Here is a 25,967-nt window from a genome sequence, read left to right on the forward strand (position 1 = left end):
GTTCTTATTTTCCTGAGAGCTTTTATCATGAATGGGTGTTGAACTTTGCCAAATGCTTCTTCTGCATCAGCTGATAAGATCATGTGGTTCTTGTTTTATTTATGTGTGGATTACATTGATTGTTTTTCTAATGTTGAACCATACCTGCATACCTGGTGTGAATCCCACTTGGTCATGATTTTTTTTTTTTTTTTGGTATGTTGTTGAATTCTATTGGCCAGAATTTTGTTGAGGATTTTTGTGTCTATGTTCATGGGGATATTGGTCTGTAATTTTCTTTTTTTGTGGTGTCTTTACCTGGCTTTGGTATCAGGGTTATGCTGACTTCATAGAATGAGTTTGGGAGTATTTCTTCCTTTTCTGTGCTCTGAAATCCCTTACTAGTACTGGTGTTAACTCTTGTCTGAAAGTTTGGTGGAATTCTCCAGTGAAGCCCTTAGGGCTGGGGCTTTTTTTTATAGGAGTTGTTTTTTTTTTTTAACCTGTTCAAGCTCTTTTATTGTTACAAGTTTATTTAGTTTTCCTACCTCAGTTTGTGTTTGTTTAGGAAGGTAGTGTGTTTCAAGAAATTTGTTCATTTCTTCTAGGTTTTCAATTTTTTTGGAGTATAATTTTTCATAGTATTCTGTTATGATCCTTTCCGTTTCAGCTGGGTCTGTTATGATATTACCCATCTCATTTCTTATTTGGGTTATTTTCTTCCTCTTTTGTCAGTTTGGCCAATGGTTTATTGATTTTATTGATCTTTTCAAAGAGCAAGATTTTGGTTTATTGACCCAATTGTTTTTCTATTCTCTATTTCATTTATTTCTGCTCTAATCTTTATTATTTCCTTTCTTCTGGAGCCCGAAGCTTTTTTTGCTGCTCTCTTTCTATTTCTTCGAGTTGTAGGGTTAATGTTTTGATTTTGGCCCTTTCTTCTTTTTGGATGTGTGCGTTTATTGCTATAAATTGACCTCTGAGCACTGCGTTTGCTGTGTCCCAAAGGTTTCAGTAGAATGTTTTCATTCGTATTTGGTTCTATGAATTTCTTTATTCTGTCCTTGATTTCTTCTATAACCCAGTAGTTTTTGAGCAAGGTGTTCAGTTTCCATGTATTGATTTTTTTCCTTGCTGCCTCTGTTATCGATTTCTACTTTTATAGCTCTATGGTCAGAAAAGATGCTCTGAATATTTCAATGTATTGGATGCTGTTAAGGCTTGCTTTGTGGCCTAATATGTGGTCTATTCTGGAGAAGGTTCTGTGTGTGTTGGAAAAGAATGTATACTTGGCTGCTGTTCAGTGGAGTGTTCTGTGTAGGTCTGAGGTCAAGTCGATTGATTGCGGCATTTAGATCTTCTGTGTCTTTATTGAGTTTTTTTCTAGATGTTCTGTCTTTCACTGAAAGTGGTGTGTTGAAGTCGCCTACTATTATTGTCGAGCTTTCTGTTTCTCTTTTGAATGCTGTTAGAGTTTATTTTATGTATTTTTGAGCCCTGTCATCAGATGCATATATATTTATTATGGTTGTGTCCTCCTGGTGTATAATCATTACATAGTGTCCTTCCCTATCTTTGGTGGTGGATTTTGCTTTAAAGTCTGTTTTGCCAGAGATTAATATGGCCACTCCTGCTCTTTTTTGATTGTTGTTTGCTTGACATATTTTTCCATTCTTTGAGTTTTAGTTTGTCTTTAAGTCTAAAATGTGTCTCTCATGGGCAGCATATAGACAGATCGTGATTATTAATCCATTCCACCACTCTCTGTCTCTTTATTTGTGCATTTAGTCCATTTACATTGAATGAAATTATTGATAGGTGTGAGCTTAGCACTGTCATTTTAATGTATTTTTTTGTTGTGTTGACAGTTTCTTTTTTCAACTTAATTTTCTGTACTGAGTTATTTTTCTTTTTGTATTTTCTTTTCATCCTTTTCATTACTGTTGATTTTGTGTTTGCTGAGTCTTTATGTTTTTCTTCTTTTTCATTTTGATGGGTAGATTCCATTGTGGTTACCTTAACTCTCACCTCTGTTTTTCTAAGTTTAGACCAATCTTTTATTTCCTGATATCACCTTAACTTCCTCTCCATGTGAAAGTTTTGTGACTACACTATTTAGTTCCTCTTTTTTGTTTTAATGCTGTCGTCATTTACGTATTGACATCTCTGTTTGCCTATTTTCAGCCTTTTAGCTTTGACTTATTTTTCCTACTTCCCTATCAGGGTTGATATCTGGTTGTCCTGTTCTGTGTTCTAGTCTTGGGTTGTTGTCTGATATTTTTAGTTCTCTAGCAGAAGTTCTCCCTTTAATATTTCTTGTAATTTTGTTTTGGGTTTTACAAATTTCCTTAACTTCTGTTTATCTAGAAGTGTCCTAATTTTGCCATCATATTTGAGAGACAGTTTTGTTGGATATATAATTCTTGGCTGGCAATTTTTTTTCCTTTAAGGTTTTATTTATGTAATCTCATTGCCTTCTTGCCTGCATGGTTTCTGCTGAGTAGTCAAATTTTAATCTTATTGACTCTTCTTTTTAGGTGACTTTTCATTTATCCCTAGCCACTCTTAAGATTCTTTATCTTTGGTTTTGGCAAGTTTGATTATAGTATGTCTTGGTGACTTCCTTTTGGGATCTACACTGCGTGGGGTTCAATAAGCTTCTTGGATAGATATCTTCTCATCTTTCTCAATATCAGGGAAGTTTTCTGCCAACAAATCTTAACAACTCCCTCTGTATTTTCTGTTGTTCCCTGTTCTAGTACTCCAATCTCTAGTAGATTTTTCCTCTTGATAGTGACCCACATAATTCTTAAAGTTTCTTCATTTTTCTTTTAATTCTTTCATCTGATTTTCCCTCAGATAAATTGGTATCAAGGGGTTTGTCTTCAGTCTCACTAATTCTGAATTCCCTTGCCTCAATTCTGCTCCTATGACCTTCTATTGAGTTGTCTAATTCTAAAATTTCATTGTTAATCTTTTGCTGTCTCTATATGGTTTCCAGAGGTCTGTTAAATTTGTGTTGATCTCTTATTGTATTGTTTTCCTGAATTCTTCTATTGCTTGGTCTGTGTGTTCCTTGGCTTGGTCTGAGTTTTGTCTAATCTCCTTCCTGATCTCTTGAAGAGCTTTGTATATTAATCTTTGGAATTCTAACTCTGATAATTCCAAGATCTTCTCTTCCTCAGGAAGGTTTCCTGCTTTATTGTTTTGGATGCTTGCTTCTTTATGTGATTTGATATCAACTGTTGTCTCCAAGCCATCAAGAAGTTATTATATTATTTGTTGTATATTTTCTTACTGTGTCCTAGCTTTTTGTTTTGTTTTGATATGACCAATTAGGCTGGGCATGTGAGCTACTTTGGTTATTGGTGTTGTTGAAACTGTCACGTCCTGTCACCAGGTGGTTAGAGCTGCTACTAAGTGTGTGAGCCCAGGAGTCTTTTCACTTTTCTTGTGAGGATTCAGCTCAGCTGTCCAGGTCATTGGTTACCAAGTGTGTGGTGCAGACTCTCACCCAGACTTCTAGACAGGCAGGGCTGTGTAGGGGTGTTTGAAACAGGCACAGGTATCTGGCTGCAGCATGGGGCTATGAGCTGAGCAAGGCCAGGAGCTGACAGGTGCCCCAGAGTGCCTGGGTGGAAGGCATGTCCCTGACCCCTAGAGCATGTAAGTGGGTAGGTTTTGCAGCTGGACTTTGCGTACCCAATGCTATTGGCTGTAAGGACGAGGAGGCACTGGTTATTCTTGGACCTCTGTCATGGGTGGCTAGGTGGAAAGGGTGAAACCGCCAGCCCTCCGGCCCCTGATGTGGCTGGGTGAGGACCTTGCTTAATGGGCAGGTTGGTGTCAAATGTCACAAATCTGCAACTCTGCCTTGGCTGCTGCAGTTGAAAATGAGCTTCACGTATATACTGTGTTGTTCTATGTTAATGAGGGCCTACACTGTTGAATTGGCCCACACAGGTCTAGGCAGGGGTGAAGGGCATTAGTAGTCCATGGACCCCTCATGCCAGTGGCTAGGCAAAGGAGCGGTGCATGCCCTAAGTTCCCAGCTTAGGGGCATGATGATTTTTTAAAGCTTCAAGACTGATTTGAGCGTGGATACTCCTGAATTCCTGCTTGGCATTGAGGAGGGCCTGTGATGCTGAATTGGTCCACACAGGTCTAAGCAGGGGTGAAGGGCATTACAAGTCTGTGGACCGCTTATGCCAGTGCCTAGGCAAAGGGCAGTGCCTTCTCTGAATTCCTGGCTTAGGGGATGTGGTGATTTTTTTGAAGCTGTGAGAGTGGTTTGGGTGCAGGTAGTCCTGAGTTCCTGATTTAGAGGGCTTAGAGTTTTTTTGTTTTTTTGTTTTTTTTCCTAAAGCTGCAAGACTTGTTTGGGTATGGCAATTGTTGAATACCACTGGACTGGTGTCAGATCTGAGGGGGCAGGGTGTGAGGCGAAAGCAGTACTTTTCCACTGCAAAAGTCCCATAGAGAGAGAGGTTATTTTGATCCCTCGTGGTAGGTTAGATGCTTCCCCTTAACTTTTGCAGATACAGTGCCACTTCCCCCGGCTCCAGAGGCTTATGCAGACTCTCCACTGCCCAGTCTCTCCTAATGTGGTGAAACGTGTCCCGAGTGCTACTGCTAGCCTGAGTCCACATGCACCAGCTGACCCAACCCACAGGGTGCCAGCTACCTCACGATTACCATTTCTTCATGACTTCTGAACTGTCTCTCCCTTCTCCTGCCACTCAGTCCAACTCCTCAACTTTGTCTTTGATGATCAGGGCTCCTAGATCACCGTATATGATTGATTCACTTGTTTTTTTCTGATCGTTGTATAAGAGGAAGCATCTGACTATTCTGCCATCTTGGCCTCGCCCTGAGTAAACCTGTTTTAATGGGTAATTTGCTCAAATGGAATCAAGATCATTTCTAGTCAGCCAGGGGAGAAAAAAGAAGATATGATAATGCAGCAGAATAAAAATATAAAAGATGAAAGCAATATGACAAGCAATAACTCTTTTTGAGATATAAAAGGTAATGGGCAAATCATTAAAATATTATATCGCCTACTACATATCCTGCCATTATTGACATATATAATTTCATATAACAGAAAAGTAAACTCTTCACTAAGACACGAAAGCTGTATGTGCCCTATTATCAATAACCATCTGTCTTCCTTACTTTGGACACATCATCAAGAAAGATCAATCTCTAGAAAAAACATCACATTTAGTAGAGGGTCTGCAAAAACTAGGGAAACCCTCTATGAGACGGATTGACAAAGTAGCTGCAACAATGAACTCAAACATGCCAACAATTATGAAGATGGCGCAGGGAACGGCAACATCTCGTTCTGTCATACCTAGGGTTGTCAGGAGTCGGAGCTGATTCCACAGCAACCAACAACAATCATCAGAAGCTATGAGAATTACAACTTAAATTTACTAAAACTTTTAATCACACGGTATAGAACTATCACTGTTTCATTCATGTATTTTGCTTCAGTGATATTAAAAACCATAGATTTAAACTTTGTAAGCATGGGTATATGCTTAAAATAAAATACTAAATTAATTCAGAAACTGAATAATTTTCCTCCTATATGTAATCTTTTGTACATGCCTTCGTTTGTTGTATAAAGTGATATAAAATATCAAGCACATTCATATCCAAATATTAGTAACAAAATGCATCCTAACCTCAAATAACTAATGCTTCTTAGTCTAGCTGAGCACAGTTCACTCTAAAAATTCCAATAAAAAGATAACTGTTAAATATTTTCATATTTAGGAATATTACAACTTAATCACTTCATTATAGGTTTTTCTTAATAAAAAGTTACCATGGCATAATTGAAAGAAATTATTTGTATTATTTTTTTTTAAGTTACCATAATTACTGTAAGTACCTGTAGGGTTGGCAGGTGAAGATAAAGATACAGTGTTAAACAAGATATCTGTAGGCCTTCCTTTAAGGACCTTATAGATGAATAGGGAACTCAGAAAAGTAAAAATCAAATGACACACTGCATTGGGCAAATGTGCTGCAAAAGATGACTTTAAAGCATTAAAAAACAAAGACTAAGGTGACCTGATCCAAGCCATGGTGTTTTCATATGCTTGTGAAAGGTGGCCAATGAATAAGGAAGGCCAAAGAAGAATTAATGCCTTTGAATTGTGGCATTGGCAAAGAATACTGACTATGCCATGGACTGCCAAAAGAACGAACAAACCTGTCTTGGAAGAAATACAGCCAGAATTCCCCTTAGAAGCAAGGATGGAGAGCTACATCACACGTACTTTGGACATATTATCAAGAGGGATCAGTCCCTGGAGAAGGACATCATGCTTGGTAAAGTACAGGGTCACAGTGGCTACAACAATGGGCTCAAGCATAACAATGATTGTTAGGATGGCACATGACTGGGCAACGTTTCACTCTGTTGTACACAGGGTTGCTATGAGTCAGAACAACAGAAAAGTAAACACAAGACGAACATCTTAGTAAAGTGCTATAATTTGGATTCTATGAGAAATCATAGGAAGGACACTCAAATGTCCAATGAATGAATGCTCACATCACCTTTAATCTGTATATTGTACTGTGTACTCACTTTTAAACATAATACTCTGTGATGAAGAATTATAAGTCTGAGGCAACCTTGAGATTTTTAGGAATCATTTTTTGCTAATATGTGGTGTGATGCTTAATGTTATGTGTCAAGTTGACTAGACCATGATTCTCGGTACTATGTAATTATCCTCCATTTTTGATCTGATATACAGGGAGTTTCCTTAGGGGTATGGCCTACATCCAATATGTATGTATGTTTTGGCAAAGTCCACTAGCTCTTGATCCTGCATCTGACTCGTCATCCTCTGACTTCTGGTTCTTGAGGTTTAAGGCACCAGTCTCCTGCCTGTATATCTGACCTATGGATTTGGGGCTTGCCAGGCTACACAACTGCATAGACCATTTCTTCAAATAAATCCACTGTATGTATTTATATATTGTCTTAGTTCTGTAGTGATGCTATAACAGAAATACCACAAGCAGAGGGCTTTAACAAACAGAAATTTATTCTGTTACAGTCCAGGAGGCTAGAAGTCCAATCTCAGGGTGCCAGCTCCAGGGAAGGCTTTTCTCTCTCTCCACTCAGGGGGAAGGTCCTTGTCATCACTCCAACCCTGGTCTAAGAGCTTCTCAGCCCAGGGACCCCAGGTCTAAAGGATGTGCTCACTCCCTGTTCTTCATTCTTGGTGGCATGAGGTACCCCTCCTCTCTACTTGATTCTCTCTTTTATATCTCAGAAGAGATTGACTCAAGATAAAACCTAATCTTCTAGATTTGAGTACTGCTTCATTAACATAACTGCTTCTAATCCTGCCTCATTAGCATCATAGAGGTGGGATTTACAACACATAGGAAAATTACATCAGATGTCAAAATGGAAGACAATCACACAATACTGGGAATCATGGTCTGGTTAATTGATACACATTTTGGAGGGACACAATTCAATCCTTAGCATATATATGCACTTCACTGGTTTTGCTCCTCTCAAGAACCCAGCCTAAGGCATTTGGTACCAAGAGTGGTACTAGAGGAACAGATTCTTAAGGATGAGTTTTCTGAATTGGTTCTCAAATCTAGCTAGACCTGAATACACTGATTACTCTAATTTCAGTAGGAAGGAAGACACTGCTAATCCATGGCATGAGGTGGGAGTAGAAATATATAAAATATCACCACCATCGGATCAAATATTTGTGAGAAACAAGGTTCTTGGTGACTGTGTATTTAATGCCTTTCAATATTCCTGTCAAACTGAGATGTATAGGGAGGCTGGTTGGTGGGTCCTGCTTTCTCTAGACAAAGTGGTGAAAAAAGAGATGAGCTCAGGGCTTCAGAGTCACAGCTCAAGTGCCACAAAAAAAGATCTGAAAGTTGCTGCGTGTGCCCAGAAAGATTTATTTCTTGTAGTAACAGTGCTGATATTGCCAAAAACAAAACCCAGCGTCTTATCATGAGAGTGGCTGAATTACAATGCCAACTCAATTCCCAACCTCAAGTGCTGTCTGAAGGTAAAGTGAGGGAATTGATTGGGAAGAAATGGAAGCCTGAAACTTGGGATAGCGACATATGGACAGATAATCAAGAAGCTGGGGACAGTGGGCGCCTAAATTCCATTGAATCACTCCTGCCAACAATACCATCACACTTACTCCTATCTGAAGAGATCACTCCATCTTTGTCTGCTAAGCCACCCTCCACAATAAAACCATTAGGCCTTCTGCCCCCACTGATGCAATTAACCCAGCTGTGTCCAAAGAGCCTTTGTCAGAGATACTGCCTTACAAGACATTGCCAAGTGTCCCCAGGACCCACCCATTTTTGTTTCTATACCTATAACTAGACCGTCATGGATTGAATTATGTCCCCCCAAAATGTGTGTATCAACTTGGTTAGGCCATGTTTCCCAGTATTGAGTGGTTGTCCTCCATTTTGTGATTGTAATTTTATGTTAAAAGGATTGGGGGGGGAATGTAACACCACCCTTACTCAGGTCACCTCCTTGGTCCAATGTAAAGGAGTTTCCCTGGGGTGTGGCCTGTACCACCTTTTACCTCTTAAGAGATAAAAGGAAAGGGAAGCAAGCAGAGAGTTGGGGATTTCATATCACCAAAAATGGGGTCCCTGTGCCTGAGAAGCTCTTTGACCAAGGGAGGATTGATGACAAGTCATCTTCCCCCAGAGCCAACAGAGAAAGCCTTCCTCTGGAGCTGACACCCTAAATTTGGACCTATAACCTACTAGACTATGAGAGAATAAATTTCTCTTTGTTAAAGCCATCCATTTGTGGTATTTCTGTTATTACAGTACTAGATGACTAAGACATAGACTTAAGTCCCAGGGAGCCCAAGAGATGAAGTACAAAGTGTGATCCATGAGGAGATACATTACACTACAAAAGAACTGCTTGATTTTTCTAATATGTACAAACATAAACTTGAAGAATATGTGCGGGAATGGCTTTTAAGTGTGTGGGATGATGCTGCAATGAACTTAAAGTTGCATCAGCCTGACCTTATTGATATGGGCCAATAAGTACAGATTTTCATTCAGTATTTCAGCTAAAGAGGTTAGAAAAGGATCTAACTATTTATTTGGCTGGATCAATGAAGCATGGATTAAGCGGTGGCCTACAGTAAATCCAGTTGAAATGCCAGACCTGCATTGGTACACTACAAAAGAAGGCATCCAAAGGCTTAGGGAAATTGGCATGTTAGAGTGAATTTATCCGGTTGGACCCACAAACCCACCCACGGAGTGCCCAGAAGACACACCTTTCACCAAAATGGTGAGGAACAAATTTGTGAAGGGAGGCTCAGTCTCCTTGAAGACTGCTGTGATTGCTATTTTATGTGTCAGATTTGACAGTGGGAACTGTCCTAACTGAATTAAGACACCTAACTACAGTGGGGCTGATTAGACCCCATGGTAGTAAGGACTAAGTGACACCACTCAATCTACAAAGACAAAGTGGGCATGTTTACCGTAATGGACAGCAGAGTCAAAGCAGTAATTAGAATGGTCTAACTCATATGGATTTATGACATTGGCTAATTATTCGTGGTGTCCCTAGGAGTGAAACAGATGAAAAATCTACTAAATATTTACTTGATCTGTACAAGTGGAAGAATCTAGGTCAAGTGAACTGCAGTCTGCCTCAAATCACCAGGATAGAGAGCCATAGCTCCTCAATCAACTTGCAGACTTGAGCCAATTTATAAACCCACAATCCCTTGAATGGAGAGGAGGCCATATTCACTTGAGGAAGGACCTCACTGCACTTCCAAAATGTATGTTTCTCCCAGCCTTCCCCAAAGGAATCTATGGCCTTTTATGAGAGTGACTGTTCATTGGCAGAAAAGGAAATAATCAGATTTTTCAGGGATTACTGGATACTGACTCTGAACTGACACTAATTCCAGGATACCCAAAACACAACCATGGCCCACCTGTCAGAGTGGGGACATATGGAGGTCAGGTTATTAATGGAGTCTTAGCTCAGGGTTCATCTCACGATGGGTTCAGTGGATCCCTGGACCCACCCTGTAGTGATTTCCTCAGTTCCAGGATGCATAACTGGAATAGACATATTCAGCAACTGGTAGAACCTCCATGTTGGATATCTGCAAGTGGAATCAAGGCTATCATGGTAGGAAAAGCCAAGTGGAAACCAATAGAACTCCTCCTACCTAGGAAAATGGTAAACCAAAAGCAATATCATGTACCTTGAGGAATTGCAGAGATTACTGCCACCATCAAGGATTTGAAGGATACAGGAGTGGTGGTTCCCACCACGTCCTCATTCAACTCACCTATATGACCTGTGCAAAAATCAGATGGATCTTGGAGAACGAAAGTGGATTATTGTAAATTTAACCAGGTGGTGACTCCCATTACAGGTGCTGTTCTGGAGGTGGTTTCATTACCTGAACAAATTAATATATCTCCTTGTATCTGGTATGCAGTTATTTATCTAGCTAGTGACTTTTTCTCCATACCTGTTTCAAAGGACCAGCAGAAGCAGTTTGCCTTCTGCTGGCAGGGCCAGCAATGTACCTTCACTATACTGCCTCAGAGGTATATCAACTCTCCAGGCTTATGTCTCCAGTTTAGTCTACAAGGACCTTGACCACCTTTTCCTTCCACAAAACATCACACTGGTCCATTACATCAATGATATTATGCTGATTAAACCTAGTAAAGAAGATGTGTCAATAATTCTGGACTTATTTGTAACACATTTGCATGCTAGAGGGTGGGAAAATTGACCCAACAAAAATTCAGGTGCCTTCTACCTCACTGAAATTTCTAGGGGTCCAGTGGTGTGGGGCATGTTGAGATATTCCTTCTAAAGTGAAGGATAAGTTGTTTCATTTCCTACAACTAAAAAGGAGGTACAATGCCTGGTGGGCCTCTTTGGATTTTAGAGGCAACATTTTCCTCATTTGAATGTGCTACTCTGGCCTATTTATCGAGTAACTCAAAAAGCTGCTAATTTTGAGTGAGGCCCAGAACAAGAAAAGGCTCTGCAACAAGTTCAGGCTGCTGTGCAAGCCACTCTACCACTTAGGCCATAGGATCCAGCTGATCCAATGGTGCTTGAAGTGTCAATGGCAGGCAGAGATGCTGTTTGGAGTCTTTGGCAGGAAACTATTGGTGAATCACAGTGCAGAGCCTTAGGATTTTGGAACAAACTCCTGTCATCCTCTGCAGATAACTACTCTTCTTTTGAGAAACAGCATTTGGCTTGTTAATGGATCTTAGTAGAGATGAACGCCAAGTCACCATTCTACCTGAACTGCCCATTATGATTTGGGTGTTTTCTGGTCCACAGAGTCATAAATTTGGATTGTACACCATCATTAAATGAAAGTTATATCTACAAGATTGGGCCAGAGCAGGACTGAAGGCACAAGTAAGTAGCATGAGGAAGTGGCCCATGCCCATGTTCTCCACTCCTGTCACATGACCTTCTCTTTCCCAATCTTCACATATGGTGGCCTCACGAGGAGTTCCTTATGATCAGTTGACTGAGGAAGAGAATCTATGTGCCAGGATTACAGATGGTTCTGTGTGGCATGAAGGCATCACTCAAGAGTGAACAACAGCAGCACTGCTGCACTTTTCTGGGACCTCCCTGAAGGACAATGGTGAAGGGAAATTCTCCCAATGGGCAGAACTTTTGAACAGTGCACCTGCTTGTTCACTTTGATAAGAAGGAGAAATTGCCATATGTGCAATTGTGTGCTGATTCATGGTCTGTGGCCAATCATTTGGCAAGATGGTCAGGGACTTGGAAGGGATGTGATTGGAAAACTGGTGACAAGGAGGTATGGGGAACATGTATGTGGATAAACTTCTCTTAATGGGCCAAAAAAGTGAAAATATTGTGTCTCATGTGAATACTTACCAAAGGGTAACCTCAGTAGAAGAGTATTTTAAAAATCAAGTGGATAAAAATAATAAGTGGATAGGATGACATATTCTGTGAAAACGAGTCATCCCCTTTCCCTAGCAGCTCCTATCATTGTTCAATGGGTTCATGAATAAAATGGCCATGATGGCAGGGATGGAGGTTATGTATGGGTTCAGCAACGTGGACTTCCAGTCATCCAGGTGAATTTGGGTACAGCCACTGCTGAGTGCCCAATCTGCCAGCAGCAGAGACCAACACTGAGTCCTTGGTATGGCAAAATTCCTGAAAGCGATCAGCCAATGACCTGTAGCAGGTGGGATTGCTTCCATTATGGAAAGGGTGGAAAGGGCAACATTTTGTTATTATTGGGATAGAAACTTACTCTGAATATGAATTTGCCTTCCCTGTCTGCAATGCTTCTGCCAAAACTATCATCCATGGACTTACAGAATGCCTTATCCACCAACATGGTATCACACACAGCATTACCTCGGATGAAGAGACTCACTTTACAGTAAGTGAAGTATGGCAATAGGCCTATGCTCATGGAATTCACTGGTCTTACCGTGTTCCCCATCTTCCCGAAACAGCTGACTTGATAAAATGGTGAAATGGCTTTCTAAAGACACAACTACTGAGGAGGCGGAGCCAACATGGCACTATAGACAGAAGCACCACACCATCCATCCACAGCAAAGACCTGAAAAACTAAGTAAAACAGAGACAAACATCAATCCAGAAACCCTAAGCATCAAACGAAGAGACAAAGAACTCAACCAAACATCGAATGGAATAAGAAACTGACAGAGAAGAGAGAGCTAGGAGAGATACTTGCAGAAGCCCCCTATCAGTTAATGAAGCATGGTTTTGCCATCTTGGACTCCTGTCAGAGATTGGTGGACAGGGTGTATGTGAAAGAACCCTCACGGAGCTCCCAGCAGGAGAGAGAGCACCCAGTAACCAGTGATATATGATTTCCCACCCCCATCCTTCTCCCTGCTTGACCGCTGCTGCTTCACAGCTGGCTGCAGTTGCTCAGCTGGCCTGGAAGTGCGGGGTCCATGCCACTTGGATCTGCCCCCCCTCCCCACATTGGACCAGTGGACGTGGAGTACAGGAAAGCAGCTTCATGGGGCTCCCAGCAGGAGACAGAGCAACTGGTAACCAGCAATATAAGCTTTCCAACCCCCCACCCTTTTTCACTCCAGCTCAGCCCCCTCTGCTTCCAGCCTGCCACAATCTTTTGGCCAGAAGGCACTGGCTTCAGCACTGTGCCACTTGAATTCACTCCGCCCACAGTGGCCGGCTCCCTCAGTGCTATATGTTTGTTGCTGATGTTGCTTTTTTCTGCTTCTTTTGGTTTCTTCTGTGTGTCCCTCACCACCTCCCTCTGCCCTCTTTTCTCTGGAATACCTGGCTCCATGTGCTATTTTTGCTTCTTCTTGAACAGCTGCAAAGTGCCACTTGATTGGGGAACTGCTTCCCCGGCCTGTGTCACCATGTTGGTGGTATCCCAAGGCTTTTTTTTTTTCTTTCTGGTTTTGTTTTGTTCTGTTCTGTTTCGTTTTCTTTGTTTGCTTTTCTTTTCATGGCTTGGGAGCCCCTTCTAGCCAGCCTGTACTGTGCAGCTTGGGAACCACCTCCTCAGTCTGTGCAGTCGCGTCAGTGGGATCCTTGGTGACATTTCTTTTTTCTCTTTTCTTTCCTTTTTCTCTTTCTTCATTTCTCAGTTTCTTGTCTCTCTATACTTACCTTTTTTTCCTGTCTCCTGAACTCCTGGCATTGTGTGACATCTCTATGCCTTCTAGTCAGGCTGTACTGCACAGCCTTGGAGCACCTTCCCTAATCTTCACAGCCACACTGGTGGGATCCCTGGGGGCTTTTCTTTTCTTCTAATCGTTATTTATTTATTCTCTTTTTATTTTTTATTTCCTTTTTGTTTTTCTCCATTTCTGGGTTTCTCATCTCTCCACTCCAATGGCAAGCTCCCTCAGCACTCCTTTTTTTTTTGCAGAGGGGGCTGCTCTTTCTCCTCTTTCCCATACCCATCTTAGCTCCACACATCACAACCTCTGCCCTCCTTCCTGCCTTACCTACACCATGCACTGAACATCACACCCCCAAGCAGCACAGACACAGCCTACTGGAACTTTCTCTGCACTGATTCCAGGCCCGCCCTGTCAGCCCTATTACTTGCCACAAACAACCCATCCCAGCCCCTCCCTTTCAGCTGGACATGCCCTGCTGCACCACAGCTGAGCAGGTGGTCCAGCCCATTGGACAAGGAGGTGAAAAGCGTTGTGCCCACAGATGAGCAAACAATGAAGAATGCACAGACTGCCTGCTCGGACTTAACCAAATAAAACAAAAAACAGGAGGAAACAAAAAAAAACTGCAATCAATAAATGAAGAAAATAATTACTGAATGTCCCAAAGACAGTAGACAATATCAAAACATTAAAAAAAAAAAAAAAAGGACAGGATGGTTCTAGTAGGTGTCCAAAATAAAACACCAGATGACTTTCCAGTAGAAGAAAAGGCACATACACCACCTGATAGGGAATTCAAATCGCTAATATGCAGAGCTATCCAAGAGTTGAAGCAAAAAGCAGACAAAAATGAGGAAAAAATAGACAAATTCATGGAAAACACAAACAAAAAAAATGGAAGAATTCAGGATAATGATACAGGAACAAAATGCCAAAATACGTACACAACTAGAAATCATACAAAAACAATTAGAAATCCAAAAGATAAACAACAAGATTTCAGAAATGGACACTGTCATAGAAGGGCTGAGGAGCAGGTTTGAAATGATGGAAGACAGAATCGGTGAAATTGAAAACAAATACTTGGATACACTTCTGTTTGAGAAAAAATCAGAAAAAAGAACAAAGAAAGATGAAGAAACCTTGAGAATTATGTGGGATACAACCAAAAGCAAAAATCTGTGAGTGATTAGAGTTCTATAAACAGGAGAGAAAACAGAAAACACAGAGAGGACCACTGAAGAACTGCTGACAGAAAAATTCCTTAATATCATGAAAGATGAATAGCTGACTACCCAAGAAGCTCATATAGGATATACCCCCAAAGCGAAATCACCAAGGCATATTATACTGACACTTGCTAAAACCAAAGACAAAGAAAGAACCCTGAGAGCAGTGGGAGAAAAATGAAAAGTCACAAACAGAGGAGAAACAATAAGACTAAGTTCTGATTATTTGGCAGAAACCATGCAGGCAAGAAGGCCATGGGATGACATACATAAAAATCTTGAAAGAAAGGAATTGCCAACGAATAATAATATATCCTGCAAAATTCTCATTGAAATATGATGGTGAAATTAGGACATTTCCAGATAAACAGAAATTAAGAGACTATGTAAAAACCAAACTAAACTTACAAGAATTATTAAAGGGAGTCCTTTGGTCTGAGAACAAACAACACCAGACCATGAATCTAGGATGCAAGATAGTACAGCCAGATATGAACCTAGGAAATGAACTCTCAAGTACTATCCAAAACCAAAAGAATTTTAACAGGGAACTAGAGAAGTTAATCTGTAAATGACAACAACATCAGAATAATAAAAGAGGGAATGAATAGTGTAGGTATAGAACTTTCTAATGAAGAGGAAGGCGAGACGATACCAAGTAATCATAGACTGGTTCAAACCTAGGAAGATAAGGATAAATTTCAAGGTAACCACAAAGGAGTTAACAAATCCACTCATCGAAATAAGGAAGAAAAACATAAAGTCTCAGTAAAAACAAAAGAAATGAAAAAAAACCCCACAAACAAAAGGTATTCAGCACAGGAGAGTAAGAGGAACAAAGAAAACATCAGCACCACACACACAAAAAAAAACTACAAAATGACAGCAATAAACTCACACCTATCAATAATTACACCGAATGTAAATGGCCTTAAAGCACACATAAAGAGACAGAGAGTGACAGAATGGGTTTAAAAAAACAGGATCCATAAATGTCTACAAGAGACACACCTTAGAAACAAAGATGTATGTTTATTAAAAAGCAAAGGATGGAAAAAAATATATCAAGCAAACAGCTACCATAAAAGAGCAGGAGTGGCAATACTAATCTCACATAAAAGAGACTTTAAAACAAAATCCACCATAAAAGACAAAGAAGGGTACTGAATAATGATTAAGGGGATGATCTATCATGAAGACATAACCATAATAAACATCCATGCACCCAATGATAGGGCTCCAAAATACATAAAACAAACTAACAGCACTGAAAAGAGAAACTGATAGTTCCACAGTAATAGCAGGAGACTTTGACACACCACTCTTGGTAAAGGACAGAACATCAAGAAAGAAACTCAGCAAAGATACAGAAGAGCTAAAGTCCACAATCAGCCAACTTGACCTCATAGACATATATAGAACACTCCACCCAACAGCTCCAAAGTACACATTATTTTCCAACACACATGGAATGTTCTCCAGAATAGACCACATCTTAGACCACAGAACAACCCTCAATAAAATCCAAAACAATAAGGTAATACAAAGTATCTTCTCTGACCACAATGCCCTCAAGGTAGAAATTAACAGCAGGGAGAGTAAGGAAAAAAAAAAAGAAATCAATTACATGGGAACTGAATAACATTCTGCTTAAATACCACTGGGTAATAGAAAAAAATCAGATATGGAATAAAAAGATTCCTAGAATCAAATGAGAATGAAAACACATTGTACCAAAACCTTTGGGACACAGCAAAGGCAGTCCTCAGAGGTCAATTTACAGCAATAGATGGACAAAATCAAAACATTAGCTATACAACTCAAACAAACAGGAAGAGAATCGCAAAAAAAAGCCCACAGCTACCAGAAGAAAGGAAATAATAAAGATTAGAGCAGAAATAAATGAAATAGAGAATAGAAAAAACAACAGAAAGACTCAACAAAACCAAAAGTTGGTTCTTTGAAAGGATCAACAAAATCAACAAACCACTGGCCAAACTGAAAAGAGAAAAATGGGAGAGGAAGCAAATAACCCAAATAAGAAATGAAATGGGGGACATTGCAACAGACCCAACTGAATAAAAAGCATCATAACAGAGTATTATGAAAAACTATACTCTGTTACGTTGAGTGAAATAAGTCAATCACCAAAGGACAAATATTGTATGAGACCACTACTGTAAATACTCATGAAAATGTTTACATACAAAATGAAACAGTCTTTGATGGTTACCAGGGAGGGGAGGGGTGGGGATGGAAAAACACTTAATAGACAATAGGCAAGTGGAAAGTGTGGTGAAGGGTAAAACAGTACACAATACTGGGGAACCCAGTACTACCTGTACAAGGCAAGGTCATGGTAGCTCCATAGACACATCCAAACTTTCTGAGGGACCAAATTGCTGGGCTGAGGGCTGTGGGGACCATGATCTCTGGGAATATCTAGCTCAACTGGCATAACATAGTTTATGAAGAATATGTTCTACAGACTACTTTGGTGAAAAAATGTTGAACAAAATTCTAACTCAAAAAGAAATACCAGACTTGCTGGCCTGACAGAGACTGGAGAAACCCTGAAAGTATGGTCCCTGGCACAATTTCAGCTCAGTAATGAGGTCACTCCTGAGGTTCACCCTTCAGCCAAAGACTGAACAGGCCCATAGAACAAAACAAGACTAAAGGAGCACACCAGCCCTGGGGCAGGGACTGGAAGGGAGGAGGGAACAGGAAAGCTGGTAATAGGGAACCCAGGATTGAAAAGGGAGAGTGTTGGCATGTCATGGAGTTGTTAACCAATGTCATAGGACAAGGTGTGCTGTTTGATGAGAAACTCGTCTGTTCTGTAAACCTTTGTCTAAAGTACAAAAAAAAAAAAAATCTATACTCCAACAAATTTGAAAACCTAGAGGAAATGGACAAATTTCTAGAAACACACTACCTACCCAAACTAACACAAAATGGTGTTGGAAAATCTGAACAGACCCATAGCAAGAGAAGAGATTGAAAAGGTAATTAAAAAAAAAAAAAATGTCCAACAAAAGAAGTCCCTGGCCCAGATGGCTTCACTGGAGAATTCTACCAAACATTCAGGGAAGAGCTTACACCAGTACTACTCAAACTATTTCAGAACATAGAAAAGGAAGCAATACTTCTGAATTCATCCTATGAAGCCAGCATAACCCTGATACCAAAACCAGGCAAAGACACACAAAAAGAAAATTACAGACCAATACCTCTCATACATACAGATGCAAAAATTCTCAACAAAATTCTAGCCAGTAGAATTCAGCATCATATCACAAAAATAATACACCACAACCAGGCGGGATTCATACCAGGTATGCAGTGATGGGTCAAAACAGCCTGGTACTGGTGCAATGTCAGATACATCGACCAATGGAACAGAATTGCGAAACCAGGTGTAAATCCATCTAGCTATAGTCACCTGATCTTCGACAATGGCCCAAAGTCCATCAAATGGGGAAAAGACAGTCTTTTTAACAAATGGTGCTGGCAAAACTCAACGTCCACCTGCAAAATAATGAAACAGGATCCATATCTCACACCATGTACAAAAACTAATTCAAAATGAATCAAGACCTAAATATAAAGCCAAAAACTATAAAGTTCATAGAAAAAAAAGAGGATCAATGCTAGAGGCCCTAACACATGGCACTAACAGGATAAAAACATAACCAACAACACACAAACACCAAAAGATAGATAACTGGAATATTCTAAAAATTAAATACTTATGCTCATCAAAAGATCTCACCAAAAGAATAAAAAGAGAACCTACAGACTGGGAAAAAAAAAAATTGGCGACTACAAATCAGACAAAGGTCTAATTTCTAAACTCTGCAGGAAAATCCAACACCTCTACAACAAAAAAGACCAATAATCCAATTGAAAAATGGGCAAAGGAAATGAATAGACCCTTCACCAAAGACATCCAAGCGACCAACAGACACATGAGGAAATGCTTGCGATCACTAGCCATCAGAGAACTGCAAATCAAAACCACAATGAGATACCATCTCACCCAGGCACTACTGGTACAAATAAAAAAAAACAGGAAATAACAAATGTGGAAGAAGCTGCTGGGAGATCGGAACTCTTATGCACTGCTGGTGGGAATGTAAAACAATACAATCATTTTGGAAAATGCTATGGTGCTTCCTTAGAAGGCTAGAAATAGAAATACCATATGATCCAGTAATCCCACTTCTAGGAATATATCCTAGAGAAATAAGAGTCGTCACATGAATAGACATATGCACATCCATGTTCACTGCAGCATTGTTCACAATAGCAAAAGATGGAAACAACCTACATGCCCATCAACAGATGAATGGATAAGCAAACAATGGTACATACACACAATGGAGTATTACACAATGATAAAGAAAAATGATGAATCTACGAACCATCTCATAACATGGATGAATCTGGAGGGCACTATGCTGAGTGAAATTAGTCAATTACAAAAGGACATATATGAGACCACTACAGTAAAAAATCATGAAAAGGTTTACACACAAAAAGAAACACAATCTTTGATGGTTATGAGGCGGGGAAGGGGGGATGGAAAAACACTAAATAGACAATAGATAAGTGGTAACTTTGGTGAAGGGTAAGACAGTACACAAGACTGGGGGAGCCAGGACAACTTGCACAAGGCAAGGTCATGGTCATCAAGATCAACTGACATAACATAGTTTATAAGGAAAATGGTCTACCTCCTACTTTGGTGAGTAGCGTCTGGGGTCTTAAAAGGCTGTGAGCGGGCATCAAAGATACTCCACTGGTCTCACACCATCGGGAGCAAGGGAGAATGAAGAAAACTGAAGATACAAGGGAAAGATTAGTACAAAGGACTAATAGACCACAACTACCATGGCCTCCACCAGACTGAGTCTGGTACGACCAGATGGTGCCCAGCTACCACCACTGACTGCTCTGACATGGATCACAATAGAGAGTCCCGGACAGGGCTAGAGAAGAATGTACAACAAAATTCTAACTCACAAAAAAAGACCAGACTTACTGGCCTGATAGAGACTGAAGAAACCCTGAGAGTATGGCCCCCAGACGCCCTTTTAGCTCAGTAATGAAATCACTCCTGAGGTTTACCCTTCATCCAAAGATTAGACAGGCCCATAAAACAAAACGAGGCTAAAGGGGCACAACAGCCCAGGTGCAAGGATTAGAAGTCAGGAGGGGCCAGGAAAGCTGGTAATAGGGAATCCAAGGTTGAGGAGGGAGAGTGTTGATATGCCATGGGGTTGTTAACCAATGTCATAAAACAATATGTGTACTGTTTAATGAGAAACTCGTTTGTTCTGTAAACCTTTATCTAAATTACAATAAAAAAAAATCCCCTGCAGGGCTGGGGCAGGGGGCTGGGGGCAGGGAGATACAACTACAACACCAGCAAGTGGTAATACTTTGCAGGTTGGGGCAATGTTCTCCAGCAGGCTGCATAGGCTCTAAACCAGCATCCAATATATGGTGCTGTTTCTCCCAAAAGCAGGATTTACCAGTCCAGCAATGAAGGGGTGGAAATGGGAGTGGGACCATTCACTATTACCTCTAGTGACCCACTTGCAAAATTTTTGCTTCCTGTCCCTGTGACCCTATGCTCTGAGGGTCTAGAGGTCTGAGATCCAAAAGAAGAAATGCTCCTACCTGGAAACACAATACTGATGCCATTGAACTGGAAATTAAGAATGCCACCAGCCCCAAAGGGTTTCCAAGGAGTAGCTGGTGGACTCAAACTGCCGACTTTTTGGTTAGCAGCCAAGGTCTTAACCACTATGCCACCAGAGCTCCAAATGGAAAACTACAGTAACAGCAACCTAATTCTGGCATGGCTACTAATGCCCTCAACCCTTTAGGAATGAAGGTTTGGGTCACTCCACCAGGCAAAGGACCATGAGCAGCTGAAATGTTTGCTGAGGGCAAAGGGAGTATGGAATGGGTGGTAGAAGAAGGTAGTTCTCTATACCAGCTACAACCATGTGACCAGTTGCAGAAACAAGGACTGTAATTGTTATGAGTATTTCTTCTTTGTTTTGTTATACATGTATGTGTGTGTGTGTATATATATATATATTTGTTTTCTTCCTTCTGTTATCCCATTACTTATTATAAAATATAAGATGTAAACAGGGCCAGTGCATTTTCTCTTGTATGCATATTAGTTGTATCACGTTAGGTGCAAGTATGACTTCATAATTGTCTTTATTTATTTAGAGATTATACATGGTTTAAGGAGATGTGTACAGGTGCCAAGCTGACAGTGTGGACTGCGATAGTTAATGTTATGTGTCAACTTGGCTAGGCCATGCTTCCCAGGAGTATGTAATTATCTTCCATTTTGTGATCTGATGTAAAAGGAGTTTTTGGGTGGTGTGGGCTGCATCCAATATATGTGCACACTCTGACAAAGCTCACTTGCTCTTGATCCTGCATCCAACTCATCATTCTCTGACCTCTGCTTCTTGGGACATGAGCCAGCAGTCTGCTGGGGCCTGCAGATTTTGGGATTCACCAGGTCTCATAATCTCACAATCCCATGAGCCAGCCACCTTCCACCTGACCTGCCCATTTTGGATTTGTCAGGCCCTGCAACCACATAAGTCAGGAAAAGCCTCCAGCCTGATGCCAGTCCCACACATTTGGTACTTACTAGCTTCCAGAACTGTATGAGCCACTTACTTGAAATAAATCCTTCTTTCTCTATTTTTATATATAGGCTTCACTGGTTTTGTTCCTCAAGAGAATCCAGCCTAAGATGTGTGGTTTAAATTATTCTCAAGGGGTGAACAGGGACACAGAAAAGAATGAAACAAGAAAAAACAATGCATTTAGCTCCTTGTTTCTCTGGAACTTGGTGTAATTAAAATACTTAGCATTTATCAAGTTATTATTGTTTGCCAGACAAGTGCTGAGAACATTCCTATCTCATTTAATCCTCTCAACCCTATTAAAGTAGGTACTAGAAGTACTGGGGAGATGAAAATACTTAATGTGCATGACTACTAACAGAATGGTTAGAGGTTTGAGTCTACCAGAGGTGCCTTGGAAGAAAGGCCTGGAAATATACTTCTGAAAAAATCAGCCATTTAAAACCTTCGGAGCACAGCTGTACTCTAAAACACATGGGATCACCATCAGTTGGAACTGACTCGATGGTAACTGGGTTTTTGTCTTTATTATTATTATTACTGTACTCATCTTTTAGATATGGAAACTGGGGCTCACGGTGGTCAAAGAACTTGCCCCAAATCATAAAGCTGTGGGTAGACCTTATCTTAAAACATAAGGAAAAGTTAGGTGGGGGGATTGGTGAAGAGTGGGAGTGGCAGAGACTAGGGGCCCTGGTGGTGCAGTGGTTAAGCCCTCAGCTGCTAACCAAGTGGTCAGCGGTTCAAACCCGCCAGCCACTCCATGGGAGAAAGGTATGGCAATCTGCTTCTGTAAAGATTGCAGCCTGTGGGGCAGCTCTATTCTTTCCAATAGGGTCACCATGAATCAGAATTGAATTGACTGCAACGAGTTTTGGGGGCGGCAGAGAAGGGCAGGTATCCATTCTTAAGCATGTGTTAACACAGATCCATGAAGAGCCCAGCTACGTAAGTCATTACCGTGCACACATAAGCCTCGCGGAAATCTTTCTAGCATCTGAAAATTTATATCAAATGAATAAGCTCTACTATAAATGCCACAGTTAAGGTAAATGATATAATTATGTATCTAATTATTTTATAGTATCAAGCGATCCATGATATATTATCACGTAAGATACAGATGTATTTGGTATTATACTTGTAAATTGAACTTCAAATTTTAAATAGGGCTTGTACTTGATTATTTTTATAATGGTATCAAACTTCACAAAATATATATATATATATGTATATATTCTTTTACTTTAAAGCCTACAACTTCAGTGTGTGGCTTTCTATTATAAAATGTATCTAGGTGTTATTGATGTACTCTGACTTCATTATACTGAACAACATGCATGCTAGTACTGCAATACTAACTAAACAGTTAAGCCTTAAACTGATTTACATACCTGTTCAACTGAATTGGTCTTATGCTGAAATCAATCCAGTAAATAAAAGTCACTTGCTACAGTGGAATAAAGAAGATGTTTGAAGGACACCCTAAAACTGTAATTAAAAAAATTTTTTTTTAATTATAACCTGAAAGTTATTCAATAACTTCAGGTGCATTTTCTAAAAATTGATTTTTAACTAATACATTTAGTGGCCTTCATATAAACAATTAAAATCTCCTTCGTGGACCAACAGTGAAAAAACACGTTCTCATGTTTTAAATATCTTTATTGAAGACTGTTTTCAGAAAAAGTGAAGTATACCTAACTAACTAAAGTTAACTAGTAACATTTTCTAGAGAGCCAGGGAAGCCAATTTGTAAGAATATAACTTTGTTTAATTTAATACCATTTGTATACATAAAAACTGATAGACTCGTTATTTAAAAAGTGTCTTCTCTTTACAATCTACTCTTAATTTCTTTATATAATAGTGGGAAAACGTTTGCCCCAGGTAAAATTATTTACAAATTTGCCCAAACAGGTTTTACTCTATTTTATTTTCATTTTAGAATTATGAGGTTTCGAAGGTAGAGAAACCTCTGTATTTGGTTAAGAAATTAAAGTAAATATAAGAGAGAGTCACTAACACATTTTTACAGAGACCCAGTACTGGCGTGATAGTCCCCAGGACAATGATTAAACTAAATCTAACAAAAATAAAGGGCAAATCCTGAAGCAGGATGCCCAGGGAATTCAGAAGAGGGTTTTGGGGTGTGAATATAATTCGAAGCAGAGAAATAAAACTAAATATGTAGACTGGATATACCCAGCCAGACTTGTACACAGCGGAGTGACCAGCCACTCGCACCATTTCAATGGTGTCAAACCACAGGAGAAAGCCCCACAAGACTATGTCTGCCCGAATGTCTTGCCGGGACATTATCCTCAGAATTCCTGAGTGGAAGGACGGCTCCACGGGTCCCGCTAACACCGGAGCCAGGCTCCATGCTGCGGCTTCTCTACGGCGGGACATCTCAGCTCTGCTGGCTGCCTGGGAAGGTGCACGGTTTTCTTCTTTTTGCCTCGCTTGTTCAGTCACAGTTGTTATTTGTTGCAAAGTGGTCGTATGAATGTGGCTGTCTTCACTACCTGCAGTAAATTCGTGTTAAAAATAACATTGTAAGTATTCTTTCATTTGAGGCCTGTCTTATACATAAAACTTTAAGGCAACAATCTATAGCATACTGAAAAAATACAAACATGCAGAAGACTCTGTCTTTGTATTTTTCGGATATGGATCCTAAATCATTTTTACCAGGTTGTAGTAATAACCATTATAGGTTACTGATCAGGACACTTTCACATATTATCTCATTAAATCCTTAGAACAAAGTTGAGAGACAGCAATTACTGTCTGCAATGGGTGTAGTGTAATAATAAAAAGTGTAATAGTCCCCCCAAAATTCCATTGTCCACCCAGAACCTCAGAATCCGAACTTACTTGGAAATAGCGTCTTGGCAGTAATTAAGCTAAGTGTCAGGGTGAAATCATAACTAGACTAGGGTAAGCCCTACATGACAGTGTCCTTATAAGACACAGAAAAGGCACACAGCGACACAGAGAAGAAAGTGGTGTAAAGATGGAAGCAGAGACTGGAGATGAAGTGTCTACAAGTTAAAGAGCACTGAGGATTGCCAGCAACAACCAGAAGCTAGGAGAGAAGCATGGGATGGTTTCTCCCTCAGAGCCTCCAGAAGGAACCAACTCTGCCAACACCTTGATTTCAGACTCTGGCCTCCAGAACTGTGAGATAATAAGTTCTATTATTCTGAGTCACTCAGTTTGTGGTAAGTTGCTATGGTCACCCTAGGAAACTAATACACAATCTCATTTTACAAATACAGAAACTGAGGCCCAAGAAGTTAAATGACTTGCCCATGTTCAAATACACAGTAATGGGCAGAGCTGGAATTCACAGAGAGATTTAACTCCAACTGACAAACTCTTAACTTATGGCTGCTATTTTACCTGTCTAGAGGCAACATATCATGTGCTAATTATAAAACATAGAAATATTATAAAAGTAAAGATTGTGATGGCTAAATAAATCTACAAGTTAACCCAGTCCAACCTCATAATTTTATACGTGAAGGAACAGAGACCCACAGGGATGACAAGAACCCAAGTCTCCAGACTTGTTGTTAGGTGCTAAAATTAAAGAATCTATTTGACTATTGGAGTCACAGTGAAAAATGACACTCTGAATCCAAGATTTTTAAGCTGTTTTTTTCCAAAAGGGTTTCTGAACTGACCAGTACAACTGGTTAGACGGAGAGCATCACTTGTTGCCACGAGACAGTGCCTGGCCACCATATCGGTCACCTGAATGAGAAGGCATTTGACCCATCACTCTCATGCTGGGTGTGCGTGTGTACATGTGTGTATGCATGCACATCGGCACGTACATGTGGGTGTTGAGGTTGGGGGACTACGAAGGAACCATCAACCTCATGACCTACCAATCGTGTACATGGTATTGTTTTCATACATAAAAATAGCACATTATTTTTCAAGCATTTCTCCACGTGAACCCTTTGGTTTTTGCACCATATTTGTTGGTAAGAATTTATCAGGCCTTGACAAAGTTTACTCAGCCAACCTGCTGAACTTTCATATTACCTGATAAGATAAAACTTAAAGGGAGTCATTGGAATGAATAGTTCTAAAGGTTAAAGAAACAAAGTGAAAAAAAAATGTGTTAAATTGTATTGCACTAAAAGTGAAAACATTTTAAAATTAAAAAGTTACTTTGATTAAAAAAAATTAATGACTAAAAAATGCTTTTTTAGTATAAACAGTTGTTTTTTTGTAAAAAAAAAACAGTATATCTCATCTTTTTTATGCAATTAACTATTTAAAAATTTTAAGCATGAAT

General features: G+C 40.0%; 1 protein-coding gene across 1 annotated transcript in view; it reads right to left on the bottom strand.

The window, feature by feature from the left end:
- Positions 1-23,491: 23,491 nt before the first annotated feature.
- Positions 23,492-25,967, bottom strand: part of TMEM236 (transmembrane protein 236) — a 64,902-nt gene continuing 62,426 nt past the window's right edge. Inside the window, exon 4 of the mRNA XM_049881905.1 lies at positions 23,492-24,180. Within this exon, the coding sequence (XP_049737862.1) occupies positions 23,603-24,180 (578 nt within the window). The 3' untranslated portion in view covers positions 23,492-23,602. The remainder of the gene's footprint in view (positions 24,181-25,967) is intronic.

This window comes from Elephas maximus, chromosome 4 (genome assembly GCF_024166365.1).
Source record: "Elephas maximus indicus isolate mEleMax1 chromosome 4, mEleMax1 primary haplotype, whole genome shotgun sequence".
NCBI lineage: Eukaryota > Metazoa > Chordata > Mammalia > Proboscidea > Elephantidae > Elephas > Elephas maximus.